We start from the raw sequence: 19,238 nt of genomic DNA, 5'->3' as shown, positions 1-19,238 counted from the left end.
TTTGAAGAAAGCTCTGTGAACAAAGGGTTAGCTTCCAGCTAACCTCCGGAGCAGTGGCTGGGCGGCCCGTTCTATCTGCTTACCACACTGCATGTTACCACGGGATGCGGCTCCTGTTGTCGTCCTTTCAGACCGGGGAAAACCGCTCCACTCTTTGTAGAGACAGCGTCTCTACTGGGGACTTCTCTGGAACACAGTTTGCTTCTGCAGGCCTCAGAGAGAAAGTCAAGCCAGGCTTATACCTTAATTACCCCTTTTTAAGAATGAATACCGGATTCTTTCAACAGTAATTCATCAGTACTTAACTTGTGCATATGATCGCGTGATCTTATGACACCCTTGGATCCAGTTTGAAGATTTTATGTCTTTTTGCCAGCCTCACACGGAGCCCGGGCGGTAGAGGCAGGATGTAGCAAGAGCGGTGCTTTTATTTGGACAGTGACGTCACAGGAAGTCCGCAGTTACCCCGTTTCCTGGCTGTGCCGGAAGTAGGTTAATGCAATTTATTTTGAAAGTTCCAGGAATGTTTGTACGGGCCTTTCACATTGTAACCATGGCTGTGGTCCCAACAATTATCTTATGGGTTTCAGTTGTGCATGATATTTGGGATAGCTATGGATCAGGTGGAGAGTATTTGTCTGGTAGTCTGCAGGCTGTGTGTTTGATTCCACTTTTCTCCACCAGTTCTCAAAGTGTCCTTGAGCATAATACTGAACCTCAAGTTGTTTACCAATCTTTGTATCAGTGTATGCTTGTGTGAGAGTGGCTGAGTGAATAAAAATCATGCTTTGAGTGGACGTTAAGACTAGAATAGTTCAGTCCATTTCTCCATGTGCAAAATATCATTTCACATATCTCACATCTAGCGGGTGAAATTTCACATGTGGTCAATCAGATTCACATGTGATAACGTGTTCTTGTGTGATCTTGAACATGTGAATATGTTTTTTCACTAAATTAAATGAAAACACTGGTGATCTCTTTCTGTAAAGACTATGGGGGAGCAAAACTGTATTTTTTGTCTTTTAATAGTCATTAATCTTAAAGGTATCCAAAAACACAAGCCAGATCCAAAACATATGTCAAACATATTTAAACTGGTAAATGGCCCATCTGAGGACCCCAAATCGCTTTACACTACAATCAGTCATCCACCCATTCGCACACTGACAGCGGTAGGCTACATTGTAGCCACAGCTGCCCTGAGGCAGACTGACAGAAGTGAAGCTGCTAAACAATCGGTGCCACCGAGCCCTCTAACCACCATGAGCAGGCAAGGCGGGTGAAGTGTCTTACCCAAGAACACAATGACTGAGATGAACCAAGCGAACAGGCAACCCACCGGTTACAAGATGAACCCCTACTACCGTCACCACCATCACTCTGTAATATGTACATTGTATAGAAAATCATTGTTTACATTTTTCTTAGACGTTTTAACTAAGATTTGTAAAAAAATAGGAAAAGTGAACCTGGTCATATTGAATATTTATGGTTGTCAAGCAAAAATCTCATTAGATGAAACCTTTTTACTTTAAAAGATGGTGTGTAGAGATAATAAGTCTAAGATTTAGACTCTTTGATAAGACGGTAACACTTACTATTGACAAAGTTAAAATGATCAAATAAGTTTATGCAAAAAGACAAAAATTTATGTAGTCTGCAACTTAGAATATTCCACATAGGATCAACCACAAAAATGATCTTTGTTGCCTGACCTCTGTTAGATATATGCTGTATAAAGGTAATAATTTAACAAAATATAGTGTTCATATGTTTGCATTTATGCTACATCTCTTGCTTATTTGTTCAATTATACTAATAACAGATAGCGTGGGTGTAGTCTTTTATTCAAATTTAGCTTAAGTCTATACAATGTATACAGGAATTTCTAATTTATAGGTGTAAAAAGATGTTGTGTCATGAAAATTCTCCTTTTTCCTCCCACTTGTTTTAGTTCTTATAGTTTTGTAGAAGTAGTTGATTACATAATTAAACTGACATAATACAGTTATAATTATAAGCATTTCAGTTTATAAAAAGTCAAAACTTCTTTAAACTATTCTTTAGGAAGCCTTTGAATTACTGAATTATTTTTCAAGGAAAAGGCCTTTTATCTCTAATAATACAGTTCTGGTGAGTGACACTGAAAACTCAAGATTTAGTGAGTACAGTGCCATACAAAAGAGTTCACACCGCTAAAATGTGTTCACATTACACATTAACACATTACATTTCACATTACTGGGACTCTTGTGGCAGGACACACACAAAGTTGTGCATTTATATATACAGTATATACATATATATATATATATATATATAATCAAAACAACAAAAGAACAGGAACAGTGAAGATAAAAATAGATAAACGTACCAATGCATGAGGGGTTGTGCATCATGCGGCTTCCCCTTTTTCTGTCCGAAACTCCTTTTAATGCATTTAGTGTAAATTTACTTTGAAAACATTCCATTGATGTTTGGAAGAAATTAAGAGCTTTCAGGTAAAGATTGTGAGCTATATGGATTCAAGGGTGTGTGTGAGAGAAAACATTTAGTGTTGTCTCACTGAGGAAAAAGTTAACACACCCAACCCCCCAGTAGCCTGTCTTATCCTCTTTGGTTGACATAATTTCTGTGAGACGTTTCTTGTAGCCATCTGCCAGTTTCTGAGGAAAGATTTCCCGTCTCCTCGCTGTCAGCTGTGAGATGTTTGAGAGGTTTCTTTCAAGTACAGCCCATTTCAAGTCACCTCACAATATATGCTGAGATCAAGATCTGAGCTTTGACTCTGCCCAGAACATTACATTTTTTTATTCACAGGCAGTCCTTGGTGGATTCACTGGTACGTTTTAAGTGATCGTCATTTTGCAAAGAACGCTATTCCAGGAATCCTGGTCTTTGTTTACATTCTGTCTGGCGAGTCTGAATCTGATTTTCATGTTTTTCCTGTAGAACAAAAGCTTCCTCCTCCCACATCTCCCATGGAAGTTAAACTTGTGTAGCTTTATTCTGATTGTATGGACATGCACTTTAACATTACCTGCGACAGGAGCCTGCTGTGGGTCCTGTGATTACATGTTGGGGGTTTTGGAGATTTCTATAGCATCTTGTGGACTACTTTCAGATTTAAGTTGCTTAGATGGCCAGATATGGGATAGGCCTGTGTAATCTTAACCACTGTAAGAGGGATAAAAAGTCAGTCAGTCATTTTCTACCACTTATTCCATAGTGGGTCGCGGGGTAGCTGGTGCCTATCTCCAGCAACCTATGGGCGAGAGGCAGGGTAGACCCTGGACAGGTCGCCAGTCCATTACAGGGCGACACAGAGACATGCAGGACAAACAACCATGTACACACCCATTCACACCTAAGGGCAATTTAGAGAGACCAACTGACCTAACAGTCATGTTCTTGGACTGTGTGAGGAAGCCGGAGTACCTGCTGAGAACCCACGCATGCACGGGGAGAACATGCAGACTCCATGCAGAAAGACCCCTGGCCAGGATTCGAACTCTTGCTGCAAGGCAACAGTGCTACTAACTGCGCCACCGTGCAGCCCACATTTAAACATGTTATAAGATATCCTAATTTTTTCACAGGACTATATGTGTGTTCCTTTATGTAAATCACACAAACACTGCTCAAGCTCAAAGCTGAATCAAACCCCAGGATTAGTTTTTCCATTTAGCCATACAACGCTTTAGGTATCTCTATGAAAATTCCTCTCTGGCCGCCACAATGCTCCCAGTGGTCTTTATTTCCTAGGGGTTTACTGAATGCTCTTTGTGTTTGCCGTGTGTTTCTGTGTTTGTTTGTGTTGGGAAATTGTTGCATACACCACAGAGCTTTTTAACTGAAGGCCAAAGCCAAATAAAAAGGTTTGTCTCACACTAATTTACACTAGTGTCATTTACCTCTGCCTGTGAAAGCAGAAGAAACCGCCAAGCTCATTATTACAGCAGTATGTAACCGTCTACTGAACAGGCCATGAGGATAATAAAATCCCATGTTGGTCAAAGAACTGCACAAAACACCAGCTGTGGTTTGTGCGTGCTCCGGGGAAGAGGATGATAACATTTTGGTCAGGTTTGGGATGGAAGACCCACAGAGACAACAGAGGATTTTTCTTACATCTTAGTATCGCTCTCCTTTGCTAGGCACTCATGAAAGTTTGCTTGCACCCACAGTGTGACAGTGTTTTTCAAAATGTGTTCACATTTTAATATCAGACACTGAAAGTCTAGCTGTTGCCTGAAGAGTTCAGTTAGCCATATGTGCAATGAATCTGTTGGAGTTACCGCTCATGTATGTGTGTGATATCGAGGGACTTCATGCCAGATTCTCATTAGCCAACTCCTGCAGTCGAGCGGCATCTAATGAACTCTGCAGAACAGTATTGTCTCCTCCACTCAGCGGGGAAATCACATTACAGAGCTCATCTTTAACCATCACCCGCCTCTTTACTAACATGTGCTCACAGCTTCATCAACACCTCGGGGTCTCTTGGAGATTCAAGGTGCAGCACAGATTCAATTTCTGCCTTTTATTTCAGTTTCTCCCTTGTTTATATAAAATTCAGTTAGTGAGTTATTTGGAAAATGAGGTATTAAACTAAGCAAGGAGGTAGTCAAAAATGTTTCATGTTCTCCGAAGGGCCCAGAGTTTTTACCCTGTCGGCCTCTTTACTGCAATCAGCAAAAAGTTTTACCTCCCCCCCCCCCCCCCCCAAAAAAAAAAATCTCCTCCTGATATTAAATCAGACTTATTTTCTGTTGTAGGTCAGTTAGGATTACAATTATTTTCTGTCACACCCTTCACAAGCTTCTTACAGTAGTTAGCTGGAACTCTGGCCCATTCCTTCTGTTACGGCCACTTAGGTCTATGGGCCTGCTGCAGGTGGTGCTGGTTGGCCTAATTGCTGCTACTGCTTAAAAGCTGCCATGCATGCAGCACAAAGGAGACTCTCTCTCCCCTGTGATTCCACCCCTGTTGGTTTGGTTATAAAGTTGTTTTTTGGCTTTAGGTTATTCCTGGTCTTTAATTAATCTTAATTTTGGTTTCTCATTTCAGGTATTCCTTTTCAGGTTTCATTTCTTTAAATAAACAATCCTTTTGTTTTGTGAGAAAATCCTTGTGTGGTCTCCTTTAATGTTACCCCATCAAATGTGCCTGTTGGACGTAACACTTCTAACAGAACAGGTGCTGCTTAGTCAGGTATTAGGCTGCCTTGCTCACACACACTTTCCAACTCCACACACACATTTTCTTTGAGGTTGAGGCTTTGTGATGGTTTGTCCAAAACACTATCTTTGTTGTCCTTAAGACACTTTATGACTAATTTGGCTGTATGTTAGCATCATAGTCCATTTGGAAAACCTGTTTCGGCCCAGATTTGACTTTCCTGGCTCATGTCTGGAGATGTTGCCTTAATACATCCACATAATGTTTGTTCCTCATTATGTCATCTATTCTGTGAAGTGCACCAGTCATCCCTGCAGCAACATATCCCCACAACATGGTGCTGCCAACCCTGTGCTTTACAGTTCATAAGATTGCAGCCTTCCCTTTTTCTTACAGATGTAATGATGGTCAAGATTGCATAACACTTTGATTTTAGTTTCATCAGACTGCTGCACATGTCACAAAAAAACTAAGGTCTTTGTCCCTGAGAGCATTTACAAGCTACACTCTGACATTTTATTTTGCTTTTGGAGTTATGGCTTCTTTCACATAGACTTGCCTTACAGCTCATGTCAGTACAGGACTTGTTCTACTGTTGACAATGACACTCTCATACCACCTTCAATCTTAGTCCTCTAATATAATGCTTTTTTAGTCGTTCTGCCCCCTCGAACAGCTTTTACACTACAGCCACATTCCCCCAGCCCTACTAACAAACACACAGTCGTACATCAATACATGAATTGGTAGGCAGTTTTGTTTTCCTTGAAAAATTTTCATAATATCTATCATTGCTGACCTAATAACTTAAAATACTAAAATCAATACATAATTGAGGTAATGATGCTGTCTTCTAGCTAACCTCAATGAATAAAACTAAACCCGCGAGTGCGACCAGAACAGCCACCAGCACAGATTTAGCTGTGTTGAAGTAAAATGCGAAGTACTTATAAGTAGTTTACTTAAAAATTGGATTGACTAACTGAAGATAACAAAAAAGCACTGATTATGAGATAATAGAAAGTCTTTATGGACCCACTCCAGAGTGGCAAACTTTAAAAAAGACAGAGACACAGCAAAGCTACAGAGAACATGGTGAAAAGTTTTCACGCAGTATATTTTTTGATGAAGGGTTATACAAAATTGCTGCAAAAATGTTTTACATATGTTTGATACTATCTTCTGAGAAATTCTCCTCAGCTAATTGTGTATCTGCATGCATAGTTTGTGTAATTTTGTGAGCCTTTCTTTGGCATATTTCCCTCCGTTTGGCACCTTGGAAGTGAATATTCTGCTAATTAGGAAGCCTTAATCAGTGCTGTTCTCCATCTCTACTGTTTCCACCCCCATTCTCTCACCTCCTGTTGTGTCCAAAGCCCCTAGTTTTAAGTAATTCCCCCTGTCTTCTGCCTGCTCTTTGTACCTTCTATGCCAGTTTTTATTCCCAGTCTCTTTTTTCTCTGCCTACACATTTTCTCAGGATCTTTTACTTATCTCTTTCTTCCTGTAAGGTTCTAATGAGTGGGTTATCCTTTTGTAATTAGGGATAAAGTTGAGGATCAGAGAACCAGCTTTCCTTCTGCACAGCAGCTGCATGTTAAAACTTAGCTTCTGAAAAGACCTGAGTTAATGTATGTGTATACATCAGGAACAAGTAATTTAGACTCTCAATAGTATGTTTCTCAGAAAACTGAGGAACAGAATGCTGTCCAAATAAACAACACCACTAGCTTTTTTGTAATATTTTTGAACAGTTTTATTTCGACTCTTTTCATCACACCTGTCTCCTGACCTCTAGCTGTCTTTTTTCCCTTCACAGTTTGGCAGGACGGAGGTGATAGACAACACCCTAAACCCCGACTTTGTTAGAAAGTACATCTTGGACTACTTTTTTGAGGAGAAACAGAATCTTCGCTTTGACTTGTGAGTTATTATTTATAATGTTTTCTCCTGTCTTCTGTCACACTCCCTCAGTTTGGTTCTGCTTTTACTGCCAGAACAACTGGTGTAGTATCAAAGGTTCCTGTTTGGCCAAACAATGGATTTTCAGTTTAAATAGGGGAACAGACGTTTATATGAAGCTCTCAAATGTGTTTATACCTTGTGAAAATCTGTGAAAAAATATACTTTTGTCACATTACAACCATTTTTGTATTTTATTGAAATGTTATGTAAACAGAGGCATGTAATAGTAAGGCTAAGGAAAATGACACAATATTTAATTTTCAATAATAAATCTTAAAAATGTGGCATGCATTTGTAATCATCAGGTAATAGCTCAGGTAATACTTTCTAGAATCACCTTTTACTGCAATTACACCAGCAAATCTTTGGGCGTATGACCACCATTTTAAAATATCTAGGCACTTAAATGTCTGTCCATTCATCTTCAACCTTAGGCCCTGTTTACACAACATTGTCTGGTGAAAATGGAAAGGTTTAGCTGCATTTTTACTGTTTGTTTGCACAACATTCTCTTAGAAAAATTCACACTTTAAAAACGTGTTCCATGGTGTAATGGTTTGAAAACCTACTGGTCTCCATTATCATGTAGACGGGAAAAATTGAATCTTTCTTATGGGGAAACCCCGGCTCATGCACAGTACGATAATGGCATGATACGCATAATGGCTGCTGACCTGTTTTAAGGATACGAAGTTATCAACAATAACAATGGCAGAAAGCAGAGTTCAGACATGTGCTGCTGACTGTTTGGAATCTAACAACCATTCTCCAGCAAAGTGCTCATTTTCTCACCCGTTTTGTAAGCAGGAAGTGTTTGAGTATGTTGTTGAGTTTAAAAGAACCTACTGCCAACTAGTGGCATGGTAGGGAAATTACACCAACGTCATGTCTCTACTGTTGCCGTGTGTACAGTGATTGTAATTAAAACGTTGTCATGTAGACGTTTTAACAATAATGGAAAAAAAGTCCAGTTTTCAATCGATTGTTGTCATGTAAACAGGGCCTTAGTTCCTGCTACCCCACAGCATGATCCACCATGTGTCACTGTGGTGATGCTGCGTTGAGGGTGATATGTAGTGTTGGTTTTCCATCTCACAGCATAATGAATATAGGCCAATAGGTTCCATTTCAGTCTCATCTGATGAGAGCACCTTTTCCTACAAGTTTAGTACACAGCTTGTTGCTATAAACTGTTTTTCTTATGTCTTTATGTCTTTAAAGCTTTCTTTCTTGCCTCTCTTTCACATATCCCAGATTTATGGAGTGCTCAACTAGTAGTTTTCCTGTCAAAAGATTGTCTAAAGTGAGCTGTAAATCTCTACTGCTCCTCCGGAGTTATCTGATTTATGCTCTCCATGTGCAGCTGACAGTTTAGGTGGACGGCCATGTCTTGGTAGGTCTGCAGTTGTGCCGTGCTCCATTTTCATAAGATAAATTGAATAGTGCTCTGTGAGTTGTTCAAAGCTTGGGATATTGTTTTATAACCCCTACTCTGTGTTAAACCTCTCTACAACTTTGTCTCTGACCTGTCTGGTAAGTTCCTTGTTCTCCAAGATGCGGTTTGCTCACAAATGTTCTCTAAATAGCCTCTAAGGCCTTCACAGAAAAGCTGGATTTACTGTATACTGGGAGCAGATTTCTTAGGTGACTTCTGAAGACAATTGGTTTAACAAGATTTTATTTGGGAGCATCTTTTTAAGGGGGACTTAATATTTATGCTTGTCACTTTCTTGATTTTGGTTTGTAAAAAATAAATAAATACCATTTATCATTTTCCTTCACTTTATAATTAAACACTTATGAGAGTTGGTCATCAAATCCTAAAGAAATAAATTGAAGTGTGTGGTTGAAACATGACTAAATAACTGACGTGTAAGTGCACTCCCTTTATATGTCTCAATCAACAATGGCAATGATGCCAGCCAAGAGAAATAAAAAGATAATACAGAGAAACTTCTCAATACATTCAAATTGTACTGAGGCTTCAAGCTCATGTGCCAAATTACAGTCAGGATTTCTTTATACCCTCAAACAGGGCTCATAAGACAAAAATGTCTTGGGTGCATGTTTGATTTGGACTTTTGAAAAGTATTTTAGATTGTTTTTTCACATGTATCTTTAAATATCAGAGATTTTCAAATACACCATTTTCTGCAGTAGTAAATAAAGTGAAAATAAAGCTTAAAAACATAAACTAATTCTGCATCATCTTTCAAATACATGTTGTAACGCATTCTGGCACTGTGCTCAAACCAACAATGTCTGTCATTCTGCAAAGATTCCTATCCGAAGATTATATCTCACAACTGGCTTGGGAACACCTTTCTATGCTAAAGGGAGAGCTGGAGGATGTGGTAGAAGAATGGGAAGTGTGGAGATCAATGTTCAGACTGACGCTCATACAACTCAGTTTGGGATAAGAGGCAGAGATAAATTAGTTACTGAGTTCGGCCTCATATCAGCTTGGCCAAAACAAAGTGAGACAGTTCTTAGTTTTAATTGTTGGATACCAGAAATGCTTTCTAAAATTGTGTAAACTGAAAGCGAGACACAAATAATCTTTTAGACTATTGTGGTTTTGTATATACAATGTGTTGCAACAATAATATTACCCCTTGAGCTTTTCAAATTTGTTTACATTACAACATCAAATTAGCACAAAGTAGGGCATAATTCAGGCTGTTGTACTCTGATACCCCTTAATCTAACCTAAGGCAAATCCAGTTGTTTTTTTAAAGACCTCAGAGGTTTCTTAGAAAACATTGGAGAACAAACAGCGTCATGAAGACAAAGGACCACAGCAGACAGGTGAATGATAATGCGTGGAGAAATTTAAAGCAGGGTTAGTCTATAAAATAATATCCCATGCTTTGAGCATCTCACAGACCTCTATTCAATTCATCTGAAAATGGAAAGCATTGCAATAGTAGGAGAATGGCACAACTGCAAACATATCAAGACATGGCTATCTGTGAAAACTGACAGGCAGAGGAAAGAGCACATTCATTAGAGAAGCAGCCTTTACAAATTCGGCCAGAAGAGTGGCAAGATTGATGTGCTGTTGAAAGAATGCCTTAAGAAGTCTTTGCGGTTTGCCACAAACAATGTAGAGGATACAGCAAACAAGTAGAAGAAGGTCCTCTGATCAGATGAGACCAAAACACTATTGCTGCACAACACCCTGAACACACCATCCCCATCATGAAACGTGCTAGTGGTAGCATCATGCTGTGGTTATAGATGTTGTGGCTACAGTGGAAATATTTAGATAAAAACATATTCATATATCAGAATGGCCCAGTCCAAGTCCAGACCTAAATCTAATTAAGAATATATGACAAGACTAAGCTTGAGCTATATTGTGAAGATGAACCATCAAAAATTAAAGTCTCTTGGTGTGCAAGGGTGGTAGACGCTAACTGCAAAAAACCTGCAGCAATGCAAATGCTTTGTCACACATTCAAGATTTTTGTTTATAAAGCATTTTAAAAACTATGTATAAACCTTCTACTGATATACTTAAATTAGGCTATTATTTGTGCTGGTCTTTTGCATAAATGTCCATAAAAATATATTGAGGTTTGTAGTTGTAATGCAACATAGTCTGTAACAAAAAACATGACTTGGCAACATTGTTTAAATTGTGGCTTGATGGTGAGGCACTGTTTCATTAACAGCTCTTGTGTTAAAGTGCCTGACTATATTTTTATAACTGTTATAAGTCCATCCATTAAAGAAAAAACAAAACTAAGAGGATTTATGTGATGTTACGCACATCTGATTACTGACTTAAAAGGATCCATTGTTTTTGTCCCGTTTGATATTGGTCAATCACATACACTCTCTTTCCTTCACTTTCACTGTTTTATATTCACATGCAAATCAGATTAGGTGCACCTCTCAGGAAATAAAGGTTGGGTTGATCACATCCTCATTTACTGAGCAGCGCAAATGGTAACATCTGAAAAGATACTTATAAATCCAGGTTCGTTTTATCTTGGCCTCTTCCGAATTAACACATTTGATTACATTTTGTCTGCCCGCCTGATCAAACACACCGGTTTTCAGTTTAGCACATTAAAATATGATCTATTTTTCTTTAAATTATGTGACAATTCTTTTCATTGCCTCTTTAATTTTAAGTTATACTTTTGTTTTACATCTGGTTGCCCCATTTCCCTCTTTTGGTTGTTTGTGACAGCATGTCCTTGAATTTCAGAAACAAAAACCAAAAGCCAAAATTTCAACAAAGTGCATGGCACAGACACCAACTCCCTACTTTAATTTATAGTGACTACAGCCCTTTGTAGTTCAATTTCAGTTGTTCCTTTTAGACCATGTCAGACAATATATGCCAACCTGTTCACATTTTCTTTCTGCTGAAATTTCTGCTTTCCTCTTTCAGGTATGATGTGGACTCTAAAAGCCCAGACCTGTCCAAACATGTGAGTGCTTATTCTTAGATCAACCTTGAACCTTAGTTAAATGGAAGCAAATCTTCAATAAAATCTGAACTACTGGCTTGAAATGCTGTGTAAGAGAAAAGGTATAGCTTGTTGATGCTTGATTTTAACTGATGAGAGTGTAGTGGAATAGTAAAATTGTCAAGTTTTTTGTGTTTGTTGTATTAATCTGGTTTGACTGATTGTTGCTTGCAGCATGTTCTTTTTTTACTCCAAGATGGAACAAAACAAACCCATTTTTGCCTGATTTTGCATGTATCCAAATGCTAACTTGCTTTTCTCTTTTTAAACCATGTTGTTGGGTAGTGGTGGCTTTTTCAGAAATGGTGCCCTTGGTGAGACACTCCTCAAACACAACAGCCATTTGACAAGGACACCATCAATATATTTGTTCCGATAAGAAAGAAAGAAAGAAAGAAAGAAAAATAAAGAAAGAAAAATAAAGAAAGTTTACACCCTTAAACTAATACTTTCTTAATCACCTTTTTATTTAATTCAAGCATTCAGTCTGTTTAAATTCACACCTACCATCAACTATATAAAGTCCATTTACCTGAAAGAAAACTTAGCTGCCCTAGTAGAATTTTACCTACATTTTCTGATTTGCATTCTTTAACTAAAGCCATGTTTTCAAAGAGGTTACACAGGATCAGAACAGTCTTTTTGTATCAGTGAGCAAAAGGGTACACAAAATGCAAAAGCATTATATGTAAACCAAGGCACAAACAGACAATCATCACTAATTGGAAAAAAACATGTAACAGTGGCATTGCAAAAGCTGCATTTTTTCCTTTAATTGTTATAAAACACAGCAGAAAATGGACAGGTGGGCTGCCAAGACCCTGACTGTAACATTACAGGAGCTGCTGAAATTTCTGACAAGTGCTTGTTGTACATCCAACAACAATCTCCTGTATTCTACATACAGGAGATACTGGATTAAGCAGTAGGGTTGGAAGACAGTAGTATTTTCTTCCAAAGAAAACATCCATGCCTGGCTAAGGTATCCCAAAAATCTTGAGGAAGGAAGTGCTATGGTCTGACGAGACTAAACCTGAAGTTTTGGTCACAATTCCAAAACACAGGTAAGTCATAAAAACAACACAACATGTCAAAAGAACAACATACCCACAGTGAAACATGATGGTGGCAACATCATACCCTGGGGTTATGTTTCTTCAGATGAAACTAGACTTTTTGTCAAGGTGGATGAACAGTCCTAAAAATGAATTGGTTTTGACAGAAAACCTTTAGGAGTCTACTAGAAAGCTAAAGATAGGGATGGCTTTTAGTTTTCAGAATAACGGCAAGTTCAAGCAAACACCAAAATAAACATAATAATGACATAATTAGAGGAACATTTATGGTTTAAATGGTCTAGTCAGAGCCCAGAGTCAAAACTGTTTGAAAATGTGTGGGGTCACTTGAAGATGACTATGGAAAAGAAAGTTCTCTCAGTGTGATAGATTTGAAGAACATTTTTAATACAGAGTGGCCAAACAATACCAAGTCAAGATGTGGTATGCTGATAAACTCCAACCACAGAAGATTGAATGCTGAAATTAAATCAAAAGGTGGTTCAGCAAACTATTAGTTTAAGGTGTGCACAGTTCTGCAACCAGATTTCAATAGCTTTTTTAGGTTTTATGGTTTCAATAGATTTGTTTGTTTTTCAGTTGAACTGAACAGCAAAAATATTTTGGAAATTTATCATGTTCCTTTTTCTTTTTAAGACAAAATCTGGCATTATAGCAGGTGTTTGTAGATACATGTAGAAATTGCATAGACCTTTCAACAAGTCCACCAATTTTCACAAGTACAGTAGCAGTGCCACAATTGACAAACTCTATTTTGACAGATCTGTAACTACTGTAGAATAATTCAATCAATGTTTGACAAGTCTACATATTGTGCTTTCTTGCTTTTCTTAATAAAAGATGGCTCTAATTCCATGAGAACATTAAAAAAAGGCTTTTTGTGTTTTCAAAAATTCCACATGTAGATTTTAGAAATCTCAAATTGTGCTTTAAACAGAATGTATGTTTGCAATAATCTAGCTGAGGTCTAACCATTCTATATATGATTAATTCTGAACCAGATAAAGTCAAGGCTGACTCAATACACACTGAAAAAGGACTTTAATTTAGTCCAGAATTGCAAGCTTTAAATAAATCACAAACGTCAATGTCATCATCAGCCACCTGCCATGGACAGCAATATTTTCTTACACCTGCACAACACAGGAAGTTCCCATTCCCAATTCACTGGGCATGCAAATAGACAATACAAAACTTTTTTAGCATTGGGCTGGGTGTGAGGTGGTGGGCACAAATGACAGATACATTTCTTCTCTTTCTTTTGCCTCGTGGTGCCTCTGAGACTGTGCCGCCCTGGGCAGAGAACCCTACTGCCCATTTGAAAAATCTCCACTGTTGTTAGGTTTTTATTTTAATGACATTGCATTCGACCCTGTAATCCACTTTCTACTCTATTAATTGATCATTTAGATCTCTATATAAACCTTTTGCAATCTTGTTTTAGTTGCTATTGTGGCTCTGCAGTGACAGACACATTCAGATAAAACTTTAATAGTTCAATGCTTTTCACTGTTTCCATTTTAAACAGAGCAATAGATTATATTTCATGTTATTTTCTTTCACTAGGAGCCCACAAGATGTGTTTTTTCCCATTAGGACTGGAAACTGTGGTAACAGAAAGCATTGACAAAAGTTTGGAACACAAATAATCATTCTCAATGATTATTTGATGTGTTTGGATAATGGGGGTTTGATTTGTCCCATCATTAGCGTAATGAGCTCTGTGTGTTGGTTCTTCTGCATGGTGTCAGTTTAAACAGCACCATAGGAGGTTTTAGATATTTGCCATAGTGTTTGTGTTTTGGTATATGATGTGCTCTGTTGTTACTGTTGTTGCTGTCGTCGTTGTTGCTGCTGCCGCCCAACTTTTCTGGAAGCCCGCAGAACTCAATGTAGGTCCCTGCATCTCCTCTCACACTCACACTGCATGGCCGCTGTTTTACAATAATGATCTGTCTCTCAGAGGGAACGACCATGTCAGTCATTAGGCTAGAACAACTGAAAACCAAAGCAAGCCAACTGATCATCTCCAAATCCCCAGAGAGCATCACTGAGAACACATTGTGAGCTAAAATGTGCAATCATCATGTTTTATTGTAATTTATAGATGGGAAAAATATTTCCATGTTAACTTGCTACAGGCATCAACAGCTTACAGTGAGCGCCATCAGTAGGCAGACTGGAGCAGAGATTTCTCTGAAATGCAAAACATTTCTGGCTGATGATGAATTATTTAGTGGGGCTCGTCTGCCAAGGCCAAAGTTAAGGACTTTTGGTTAGGATTGCCTCACCTTGCAATACTAAAACCAAAGTCTGATTCTATTCTTGTCCTGTCAAATGCTGAAGTGACAATCAAGAAACGTTTGCTGATAAAGACATACAATGCTTTTCCAAAGTTTTGATACCCCTTGAAGTCTTTCACATTTTGTGAAGAAATAACCACAATTTTCAGTGTACAATATTAGGATTTTATATGATGGACCAAAACAAAACAGTCCATGAATGTTAAGTTGAAAGTCAGAAAATCTGAATTATGGGGTATTTATTTTCATTCATCCTCTTTAATCCCTAAATATCTCTAAATAATATTCATTGCAACCAATTGCTTTCAAGAATCACCAAATTAATAAAAATATTATGATTTCACTCCTTTGTGTAATTTAATCTAACATGTGAAGTTTTTTCAGACAAGACTGGTGAACAAAAGACGCCATGAAGACCAGACAGATAAGGGATAAAGTTTAAAGGAGGGTTAGGTTATAAATAATATCCCAACTTTGAAAATGGCATAGGGCTATGTGGAATATATCATAGAAAAATGTAAAGAGATGACACAATTGGAAACCTGTTAAAGGATAACTATTCAACTAAACTGACAGGCCTGGTAAAGAAAGCATTCATTATAGAAGCAGGCTATGGTAACTCTGAAGGAGCTGCGGCTCAGGTGAGAGAGTTGAGGACACACAAAGGCCTTTTTGGAGAGTGGCAAGAAGACATTCATGGTTGATAAAAGCCATAAGAAGTCTCTTTTGCAGTGTGCCACAAGCCATGCTGAAGACAAGGCAATTGTTTGGAAAGGTGCTCTGGTTACATGTCACCAAAGTTGGAATTTCAGGCCTACATGCCAGACACATTGTGTTGAGGGAAAAAAAAAACAATGCACATCACTCTTAACCCACTATCTCCACTGTGAAACATGGTGGTGACAGTATAAAACTGTGGTGCTCCTTTTCTACAGCATGGACAAGGAAGCTGGTCAGAGCTAATGGGAGGATTGGCAGAGCTGAACAAAGAACAATCGCAGAATAAAACTTGTCACAGGCTGCGAAAGTCTGAACCTTGGGAAGGAGGTTTCCCTTCCAGCAGGACAGTGACCCTAAACATATAGCCAAAGCTAAAATGATAATGGTTGGTTAGATCAAAGCACTTTCATTTGCTCAACTTTTCCTTTTCCTTCCAATTGTACTCTAGTTTGTGTTGATCTGTCACATAAAATCTCAATAAATTGCTTGGAGGTTGGTGGAAAGGTTCAAGAGGTTTGAATACTGTTGCTGGCAAGGTAGTTGCAATAACAAATATTCTTTATATAAGAAGTCCCCATCAGTGTCTCTCATCAAGTGATCATGCTTCTCATCACAGAACATAATGTTTCAGTATTTTTATATCCATTAGCCCTTTTAGTCACTTTAGGTCAACGGATCAGAGGCTATGTTCAATAGGCAGAAATTACCTAAATGTCAACTGTGGGTTATTTCTGACTGAATCACAGTAGCAACAGGTTAGATTTAGCTCCTCTTCTCTTTAAAGTGAGAAATAATTTTGACCAAATAATTTATGTTTTTTAGATTTTTAGAAATCTGAGACAAATGTTAATGGAAGCATACAGCTTAATCCTGGTGTTAGGTTTCAACTATATCAGCATGAGTTTATATGATTTTGCCACTTGGATGTAACATTCAGCAATATTTTACTTAATCTGTAGTTATTTAGGTTTAGATAAAGCATTTGTGCCAAAATTAAGACTGTAGTGGTACATGGGCAAATCAGAACAAAACTGGGTCTCCCTGTGACTGACAGTGACTTTTTCAAACACAGTAATGAATAAACATTTTTTAAAGGACTGAAATTGCATTTTTATCTTTTTTATTACTGACATATTCTGAGATGTCTCCCATTTTGCATCATATGGCAATGGCCGTCTTTCTCTCAAGTAGCTGTAGTTCTGGAACAAATTATACCTCTAAAAATGTTGCTTGGTCTGGATCCATTGCTCTCACATTTTAGTGTACGTGGTACCACTTACCTATTACTATTTTCATGCAGGGAAGGGATGCTCAGCATGTTTGGAAAAAAAACTTTTGGGAGTAAAAAAAGCACTTTTGTACAGCATAAAGCTTTTCTTCCATTTTGTGTGACAATAATAATAAGCCAGGCCCGGAGTGTGATGCCATTTTGAAATAAGACATTATTGTCGGGTAACCTGAATGTTGAAAACTGCTAACGATGGATCTTGACCAAACTGAAATGTCACATGTCAGAAGTGAAAATGGGATTTGTTATTTGGAGAATCACATTATGTTCATTAACTTCCATTTTTTTGGCCAGCCCTTGTCATAATGGTACCAATTTATCACACAAGGTCAAAAACTCCTGACCTTTTGTAAATAGTGAGCAACATTTACTAAATGCATTTAGTTACTGTATTCTAAGTCTTAACATTCTAAAGCATCGATTAACTGCATTATTTGTATTCCTAAAGAATAACTGCTTTTACCTCTGACTTTTATTTATACATTGATATTAACAGGTGTATATAGTAATTTGCATACTTTGCTCCTATAATCACAAAGTGTTGGTGCAACATTTCAAATCTAGTTATTCTATGTTAGGTTTGCAGTTTATGGTGGTGTTAGATTTCAGTAAACCTTCATATTTGAAGCCAAAGGAAAATTTAATGACTTGACTATTTAGAAGATTACAGTAATGCTGATTTTAAGACAAGAAAATTAGTGTGGAATTGCAGATACAATGATTTGCAAAATATTCAAACTTCAGTGTGTTTTTATTTTTATTAGGATGATTTTTAAGTGGAAGGAAGATGATAATTGGTTTTGAAAAATTATAGTTTATAAACATTTTTGACAAAAATGTTAAAAAGTGTGGTGTCCATTTGTTTCCAGTATTTTCCAGTATTGATACAGGCACCCTTTATCAATACAATTACATCTGTAAATCTTGTGGAATACGTCTTTACCAACTTGAAATTCTTGCCCACTATTCTTTGCAAAATAGTTCATAGTCAGTTTTGATGGGGGGCTTGTGCAGACCTCAAATTTCATGTCATGCAACATATTCTCAGTCAGATTTAGATTTAGACTTTGACTGAGCAATGCTGACACATGAAGGTGTTTTAATCTAAACCATTGGATTTTAACTCTGGCTGTATGTGTAGCTTTATTCTGATGCTGGAAGGTAAACCTCTGCTGTATTTAACGCCATAATGTTTTGCACCAGCTCTAACCTGCTTGCCTGTCATTGCTCAAGATAAGCATCCATTAAGCATGATGCTGGCACCACCATGTTGGTGGGCATTGCGTTCAGGATGATGGGCAGTATTGGTTTTCTGTCAGGCATAGCTTTTTTGCATGTAGGCTAGAGAGTTAAATTATAGCCTCATCTAACCAGGGCACCTTCTTCCACATCCTTTTGACATATGTTAAATGGAATTTCTAACAAGTTTTCTTAAAAAAATTTTTTTTGTTTTTGCCACTCCTTCATGAAGGTCAGAATTATAAAATTCAGGAGCAACAAGAGTTTCTCCCACCTGAGTTGCCAATATCTGTAGCTCCTCCGGAGTTCTAATGGGCCTTTGGGCTGCTTCTCTGATTGATACGCTCCTTGCCCAGCCTGTCAGTATAGGTGGATAGCCCTGTATGGTAGGATTGCAGTTGTGCCACCCTCGTTCGATTTTCAGATGGTGGATTGAGCAGAGCTCAGTGATATGTTTAAAGCTTGGAATGTTGTTTCATGTGCTAATCCAGATGTAAAAGAATGATGCAGTGGAGGACTGTTTGCTAATAAATGTGACTTCTGAAGGGAGTTGATGGTACTGGATTTAATTTAGGGGCGGTAAAGTAAAGAGGGATGATTACAAGAGTCAGACTTTTCAAAAAGTAAATAATCACATATATTTTTTCCCACTTCATATAAAATCCCCCAAAAATAAGTAAACATTTGTAAATACACCATGACAGATGTCAAAAAGTTGATGTAATGTGAATACTGCTCCAAATCTTACTTGTTAAGAGAAAACATCACACCTTTTTCAACAACAAATACTTAATGCACAAGCCACACTGTAAAGCTTGATTTTGATCTGCAAATGTGGATGAGCACTAGAGTATAAACTTCTTTGGAATAAACCAGTGCTTGAGATTGTCACTTGCATGAGCTCCAGTGAAAGTCAGTCTGACCATGAATTCTTCTCTTTCTACTTGATGTCCAAAATCCTGCTCTTCCTCCTCTGTTC

At 37.9% G+C, this 19,238-nt stretch overlaps 1 protein-coding gene across 6 annotated transcripts in view; it reads left to right on the top strand.

Moving 5' to 3' along the window:
• Positions 1-19,238, top strand: part of cpne5b (copine Vb) — a 186,611-nt gene that overhangs the window by 48,788 nt on the left and 118,585 nt on the right. For 4 of the 6 annotated variants that reach the window (XM_047346317.1, XM_047346316.1, XM_047346314.1 and 1 more), the window contains 3 exons: positions 7,004-7,107; positions 11,555-11,594; positions 14,587-14,601. In XM_047346317.1, the coding sequence (XP_047202273.1) occupies positions 7,004-7,107; positions 11,555-11,594; positions 14,587-14,601 (159 nt within the window). Of the gene's footprint in view, positions 1-7,003; positions 7,108-11,554; positions 11,595-14,586; positions 14,602-19,238 lie in introns of those variants that run through there. The other 2 variants (XM_047346319.1, XM_047346315.1) reach the window with 2 other exon arrangements.

The sequence above is a fragment of the Girardinichthys multiradiatus genome, chromosome 20, assembly GCF_021462225.1.
Source record: "Girardinichthys multiradiatus isolate DD_20200921_A chromosome 20, DD_fGirMul_XY1, whole genome shotgun sequence".
Lineage (NCBI taxonomy): Eukaryota > Metazoa > Chordata > Actinopteri > Cyprinodontiformes > Goodeidae > Girardinichthys > Girardinichthys multiradiatus.
Note: the sequence above shows the minus strand (reverse complement) of the source record. Positions and strands in the feature narration are given on the sequence as shown.